This window comes from Mytilus californianus, unplaced genomic scaffold, assembly GCF_021869535.1.
Source record: "Mytilus californianus isolate M0D057914Y unplaced genomic scaffold, xbMytCali1.0.p SCAF_2, whole genome shotgun sequence".
NCBI classification, from domain to species: Eukaryota; Metazoa; Mollusca; class Bivalvia; order Mytilida; family Mytilidae; genus Mytilus; species Mytilus californianus.
Window position 1 is genome coordinate 21,725,940 of NW_026262668.1, and position 8,233 is coordinate 21,734,172.

Consider the following 8,233-nt stretch of genomic DNA (forward strand, 5'->3'; position numbering starts at 1 on the left):
GCTTTCCGACTGTTGGTATCTTCCGATGAACTTTTTTAGAAAAAGGTCGAGACGTCCTTTGACATAACCCTGGTTCATCAACTTTCTGATCAGACACTGGTGACGTTTTACAAAGTCTGAGTAGCGGTTGCAAGCTCTTGAATACCGAATGAGTTGGGCAATGTATATCCCATATGCAGGTGAAGTTGGTATATTGCTACTAAGGTGGGGGAAATTGATAATTTCAAAATTAAAGTCGTCTCGTTTGTCATAGATGCTGGTACTGAGATGATCGCTTATGTCAAATTCGAGGTATAAGTCTAAAAATGATGCGGAGGAAGCCGTGTCTGTTGTTTCTTTAATTTCTAGTTCTGGAGGATATATTAATGGTACCCAATCAGTAAAGGAAGACTGACAATCCTAATCAATTAAGATTCTATTAGAGTCAAAAATTGTAATTATAAGCTTTAAAAAATTGTTAATGTCATTGTCTATGCCCAAAACAACATATATATTTGTACCTTAATTTAGCTTTGGCGACTTTTTTGCAGCAAGGCAAAACAAAATGGAAAAGGGTTACTCACCGGCAATTACAGCTGTGAGTGTTAATGTGTAATGGTAACTGCCAAATAATAAGTCCATTTATAAGTAAAAGGGGGTAACGTTTGCTTACAAATCCATTTTTTGTTAAATTATTGATCCTTATAATTATGTGCAGTTTCATTTAAGGCCAATAAATTTTGTGACCATTGATTTCTCATATATTTAACACTTTCAGACTTGTCCATTTCACCCAAACGTGTCCTTAAAAACACAAATCTCCCAAACATGTCCAATTTCACATCCCAAAATGGTCCAGTTATTTACTTCGACAAAATGCGTCCGAACTTTTACTCTGCAAAACATGTCCTACAATTATTATTCGCCGAAAACTTGTGCACTTTATAAAAAATTTTGGCTCTAATATGTCCTCAGTATTAATGCAAAAATGTTTACGGCATTCAATGATAGGAGGGGGGACACGACTGAAGAAGTCATGTTTTGGTGATTTCTAAAAAAGATTATTAAAGCCGCTATCCAAGGACATCTAGAGAAAAAGTGTAGTGAGCCATATAGTCCAAGATGTGGTACATTGTGCATAGTGAAAGATGAAATCACTGACTTAAATTAATTTTCTGCTCATAAATTAATAGACACCAGATAAGAAAAAGAATATCACAATAAAATTTATCTTCAACTGCGAACTTTTATTAATTTTTTATCAATATGATATTATTGTTATAATCTTAGATAAAGGTATTTCACACTTAAAAAATCTTATACATTTTATCCTGCAAGTTTTCACTAGACTAGTTTTCTCAGTGCTTCAACTATTGATTAAGTGATCATTTAGTAGCATTAGTTTGTTCAAAGTCTAATCTCATTAAAATCAGCTGTTAGTTTAGAGGGAGTGTAGCATATCACAACATCGGATTTTAATCTGATTGTTCAATGTCGGTTGTTTTCATTTAGCATAATTGCAAATTCAATCTGCAACACATACATATACATTAACTCCTTGGTGTCCAGTGGCGAATATTTCATGCATATTTAGAGCCAACATAAAGATTGCAATCAGTTAGTTTTGTACAGTTTAATCCATTGTTTACAAAGTAAATTCTTTTATACTAATATACTGGAGTGATGCCTAAATATCTTAATGCATCAGGGTATTGCACGGACAGCTTCTTGCAGGAGTTGTTTCTGGGCTTTAAGATAGTTAGCTGTTCCATTTTTACAACAAAACAAAAGGAAGGTTCCTGTAATAATATGATTGAGCGTTCATAAAAGGGAGACGTTTTGGCTTCATATGGGCTATTTGTCAGTCTGTTGAATGATACTATATACATGTATGTGATGTTTTTATGTCAGATAATGTATTATGATAATTTGGTTCTTACATGTACTACCAAAGATGGTATCAGTACGTGCTCTGTATAAAAAATACTATCCAAAAATGTACCCAAAAATGTCAGGAGTGTAACGCTTTTAGTGTGACATTCACAAGAAAGCATGTGCTTTCATTGATGATATAAAATAAATAAGTGCAGATACAATACCAAACAATATCTCTCATCAAACTATTATATCTTGACTATGATTTCTTGTTCAATTCTTCCATCTATTTACATTTCTATGAACAGCATAAGGTAAGTCAAATAAATTTGTGTAGATAATAAAATGTCAGTAAAAGTCAATCTATTGCCAGAAAATGTCTTTGTAGGTGAAATAACATGTTTATCCACAGCTTGCATGTTTTATATTTTTTGTTAAGTATCATAGCTTGGCACAGGTGCTCCAGATGACCCTGAAGTTCTACTACTGGAATACTATGGTTACAATAAGAGGACTACCCAAGTTTGTCAGGAGTGTAACAATTGAGCTTAGATGTTATTTGTTTAAGAAACTATGTTGTTATTGTTGTTTTTTTTCTTGAATTTCAGTGAACACCACCTGTTGCAGATCATCAGTTACAAGCATGCTATGATCATACAAGACACTGACCAAGGTTTAAAGGAAAGTCATCTTTTTTTAGATAGTCCATTAGCCAAATTTGTAAATATGTAAGAAATCTTAAACCAGTTCTTAATGTGCACCAAAACTATGTGTTTAATATAAAGGCTCTACATGATTTCAGGTCAGTCTTAGGTTGAAATATGGAAGCAATAAATTATGGTTAGGAGTGTAAAAACATTTGTTACACTCCTGACCAGTTTCTGATGTAGCTTATCTAAAACAAAATTCAACACGACTCCTTTATTACAATAATTGTAACATCTTACAATGTAATAAGAAAGTCAGAGAATAGTCAATCTGTCTTGCAAAGTGACTGTTCTTGACATTTTTTTACCTAAGATTCTTACAAAATAAGAGTAATTCACATTAAACATGTTAAAAGTTAGCTTTTCATTCAGAAAGTTAAAAAAAAGTATAATCAAGTGTCTAATACAAAATGTAGGTTTATCTTTTTGTCAAATTGTAAATCTAAAATAGATATCACTACTGATTTTCTATACATTCCATTAAAAACAGTCTTACATTCTCAATTTTATTATAAGTTATTTAAAAAATATGTCAGGAGTGTAACAAAAGGATCAAAAACATATGTATTTTTTAACTGAAGAAAGCTTAAAATTGACTGAAGCAATTGATGTGAAATTTTCAGAGGATGTAATGAGATCATATATGTTTGATTTCTTATCAGCTTTAAATAAAGTTTAACCTTTTGCAATGAGATAAAAAAAAATTGTTATTAGAAATTAAAGAATAACTTTCAAAATTGGTGAAATTTACAAATTAAAAAAAATGCCTCAATATAAGAGTAAAAAATGGTAAAAAAATCAACTAACATCTTTAATTCAACAAATAATAAAAAGTTACATTATATTCATACTTATTTGTGTTTGTAAGTTGATTATTGTATGTTGTTGTTTCTTTGAATTAACTGTTAACACAGAGATATGTCTCGCCTTTTTGCAATTTTGATAATGTAAATGTTGAAATTAAAATAGCAATACTTTAACATGTAAGTTATGCAAATATTCGAAGTCAAAGAACCATGACTCTAGGTACATGGCTAAACAATCTCCATGGAAATGAGAATGTGCCAATGCTAATACAACTGCATACCAAATACCATTGACTTATCATAAGTCGTTCCCTTTTAACAAACCTAAACACAAACATGTAAACTTGTAAACTGTGTAAAAGTTTCAAAGTCAATGAATCATGATGAGGGGTGGGGCTATTTAATCTCCATGGAAACAAGACTTACAAATGCCAATAAATTTGCATACCAAATATCATTGACTTTACATTAGCTGTTCATATTTAACTGATCAAATCACAAACTAATACATGTCCACATTTCCATTCTCAATTTTAAGCAAAAGATTCAAAGTCAACAGACCATGACTGAGGAGGCTGCGCCAAATATTCTCCATGGAAATTTATTGTGCTAATACTTATACAACTGCATACCAATAAACTTTGGCCTACCACTAAGGGTTCTCCTTGAACTGACCTAATCACAAACTAATACATGTAAACTAGGCAAAAGTTTCAGTCAATAGACCATGAATGAGGGGGCGGAGCCAAATAATCTCCATGGAAATGAGATATGCCAATGCTATACAACAGCATACCAAATATCATTGACCTACCACTAGTGGTTCCCCATAAACTGACCTAATCATAAACTAATACATGTAAACTAAGCAAAAGTTTCAAACTCAATAGACCATGACTGAGGGGGCAGGGACAAATAATCTCCATGGAAATGAGATGTGCCAATGTTAATACAACTGCATACCAAATATTCACCATAAACTAGACCTAATCACAAACTAATACATTGTTGACGCCGCCGCCGACGCCGGAAACAGCATACCTATGTCTCGCTTTTTGACTCCGTCAAGGCGAGCATAAATCGATGAATTCTTATAAGTAAAATGTTTTAAAAATATTTGTTTTCACTTTTTTTCCTTACCCCCTGGTAGTTTTGTAAACTTGAATGTCTCTGGATTATAGTAGAATGGTAGAAAATAGATTTGCAATGACTTAATTTTTTACCATTTTTGTCACACTTTGTCATCATTTTTGTCGAGCCTTCGACTTTAGTCGAAAAAGCGAGACATAGCGATCCTACATTCCGTCGTCGTCGTCGTCGTCGTCGTCGTCGTCGGCGGCGTCAACAAATATTCACTCTGTGGTTAAAGTTTTTGAAATTTTAATAACTTTCTTAAACTATCCTAGATTTCTACCAAACTTGAACAGAAGCTTGTTTATGATCATAAGATAGTATCAAGAAGTAAATTTTGTAAAAATAAAATTCCATTTTTTTCCGTATTTTGCTTATAAATGGACTTAGTTTTCTGCCGGGAAATATTACTTTCACTCTGTGGTTAAAAGTTTTTAAAATTTAAATAACTTTCTTAAACTATCCTGAGTTTGTACCAAACTTGGACAGAAGCTTGTTTATGATCATAAGATAGTATCCAGAAGTAAATTTTGTAAAAAAATAAATCCATTTTTTCCTTATTTTACTTTTAAATGGACTTAGATTTTCTGCCAGGAAACAACACATTCACTCTGTGGTTAAAGTTTTTAAAATTTTAATAACTTTCTTATACTATTTTGGATTTGTACCAAACTTCGACAGAAGCTTGTTTATGGTCAAAAGCTAGTATCTAGAAGGAAATTTTGTAAAAAAATAAATCCATTTTTTCCGTATTTTACTTTTAAATGGACTTAGATTTTCTGCCAGGAAACAACACATTCACTCTGTGGTTAAAGTTTTTAAAATTTTAATAAAGTTCTTATACTATTTTGGATTTGTACCAAACTTGGACAGAAGCTTGTTTATGTTCAAATGCTAGTATCTAGAAGGAAATTTTGTTTTCTTCCAGTTAACGTTACATTGAGTCTGCAGTTAAAGTTTTTAAACATTTATTAGATTCATAAACTATCCTGGATTTTTACCAAACATGGACAGAAGCTTCTTACAATCAAAAGATAGTACCAAGAGGAATATTTTTTTGATTTACTTCCTCATTTTTGTTGAGCCTGTGATTAACAGAAAAAGTAGGCGAGACACTGGGTTCCGCGGAACCCTTACGATTTTTTTTTTAAATAGCCCATATGGATCGTTTCGGAGATCGGCCTCGTTTTGGCATTCAAAAAAAGGACACTTTTTTGGTGTTGACGTCTGACATATATAAATATGTTTACGGGGATGGACATGTTTCTGAGTGTTACATACATATTACTCCTTATAATACTTGGGAGAACTCAATTTGCACTTTAAAAATGCATGTAGTTTATACATAATAATGAAGGGAATCAAAAAGCAATACAAAAATTATATGCAACCATATATATATATGTATTTTTGCTTTATTTTACTTCATTAATTATTTTTTGTAAATATGCAATGCATGCAGCAGTAATTAATTATTATCAGCCTGCTTGATGGTACATGTATGTATGTTGTATAAATGAATGTCAAGTATTAAATGGAATTAAGAATGGAAATGGGGAATGTGTCAAAGAGACAACAACCCGACCAAAATTGTCAGTTATTTATGAGTTTTGTTTTAATTACCTTCCAGTGTCATGTATTGTCATGTCGGCCAATTATTTATTAATTTTATATCATTCATTAAAAACAGAAGTCCATTACTAGACTCTAGTAATGGACTTCTGTTAAAAAGTATTATTTACTGTTATTTTGTTACTTTCGACCATATGTTAAGTACATGTTATACGATTAGTCTTTACACAATGTATTTGTGTTTGCATGCTTTAAAAAAATATTTATCAAACCACTTTAAATGACTTTACACTCATCAATGTGAAATGCCGGTCCAAAATCGGATAAGACGGAATAGGGAAGTCATTGTTTTTCATTAAAATAAATTGGCGCAATCGTATACTTTATTTTTGGCGCAAATGATACTATAGGCATGTTGAAAACTAGCAGCATTCGCGGCATCGCGCAACTGTTTTGTGACGCAAAAGGGCGCATTTTAGGCGCAAACGGATTTCTCTCGTAATTTCCATGCTCCAATTAAGATCTCACTGAAATCAAACAGCTACATGCATAATGTCTACACGTGTGTATTTATCATAATTTATGTGGTCAAGTGTATCACCTGTATTTATTCTCATTCAAGATACGGTTTATCTCATGTATGATGACTATCCATTGTGTGAATTCTCATGTGTGGACATGTTATCTAACTGTATGTATTCTCAACTATGATGTGTATATCACGTACTTGTGTGATCATGTTTCTCCAAGTAAGACATCCAATTTGTGGATATGGTTATCAACTGTATATATTCTCAAATGTGATCAGGGTGATGTCCAACATCTGCATGTATTGTTATGACTTTTATCGTGTACTTTTAATTTGCTATTATGCCGGATGGTAAGCTTGTTCACTCACATCACATAACTAAGCAGTGTTTACATATGTGTTCTCAAGTGTTGTTGAAACTTTCTATTTTCGATAAACTCTTTCCCACATACCTCACATACAAAATGGGTTTCCTTGTTGTGATTTCTCAAGTGTTGTTGAAACTTTCTATTTCCGATACACTCTTGCCCACATACTTCACATACAAAATGGGTTTCCTCAGTATGGTTTCTCAAGTGATTCAACAAGTTTCCATTTTTAGTGAATATTTTACTACACAGGTGACATGCGTAAGATTTAAGGTCAGTGTGGGTTTGCATGTGTTTTCTTAAGTAACCATTTCGAGCAAAAACTTTACTACATATGTTACATTTATGTGGTTTATCATCGGTATGGGTACTCATGTGTTTTTTGACTTGGTAATTGTGACTAAAATCTTTACCACAAATTTCACATTTATAAGGCTTTTCTCCTGTGTGCAGTTTGGTATGGCTCATTAAGTTTGACTTCTCCGTGAATTGTTTATCACAGACATCACATTTGTACGGTTTTTCACCTGTATGAGTTCGCACGTGTTTCGTTAAGTCACCACTTCGACTAAAGCCTTTGTCACATACATGACATGTGTATGGTTTTTCACCAGTGTGTATTCTCATGTGTTTTTTAAGATCACTGCTATAATAGAATTGTCTACTACACATGTTGCACTTAAACTGTTTATTGACAGCTGTATGTATTCTGGAGTGTTTTTTCAAGTCGCTGTGTACACCAAATGTTTTACCACAGACGTCACAAGTATGTGGTTTATCTCCAGTATGTTTTCGCTGATGTCTAAGAAGGCCTTCACCACAATGATTACATTTATAAGGTTTATCATCGGTATGCTGACTCATATGTACTTGTTGGTGTCCAAATTGATTAAAACGTTTACCACACACATCACATTTGTATGGCTTGTCACCGGTGTGTATTCTAATATGTACGTGTAAACCTCTCTGTCGACTAAATAGTTTACCACATACATCACATCTATAAGGCTTGTCACCTGTATGTATTTTATTATGTTCCCGTAAACTCCCACTATGTTTAAACCTTTTACCACACACATCACATTTATATGGTTTATCACCTGTGTGTACTCTCATGTGTATCTTTAAGGAAGAACTTTCTGTAAACTCTTTAAAACATAAATCACATTTATAAGGTTTTTCGTTAGTGTGTAATCTCTTGTGTATTTTTATATAGTCCAATCGACTGAAACTTTTCCAACATATATCACATTTATAAGGTTTTTC

General features: G+C 32.5%; 1 protein-coding gene across 1 annotated transcript; it reads right to left on the reverse strand.

The window, feature by feature from the left end:
• Positions 1-4,883: 4,883 nt before the first annotated feature.
• LOC127728921 (zinc finger protein 271-like) lies at positions 4,884-7,831 on the reverse strand. The gene has a single exon (XM_052236501.1). The coding sequence runs from the start codon at positions 7,829-7,831 to the stop codon at positions 6,989-6,991; it is 843 nt and encodes a 280-aa protein (XP_052092461.1). The 3' UTR covers positions 4,884-6,988.
• Between the last annotated feature and the right edge of the window lie 402 nt (positions 7,832-8,233).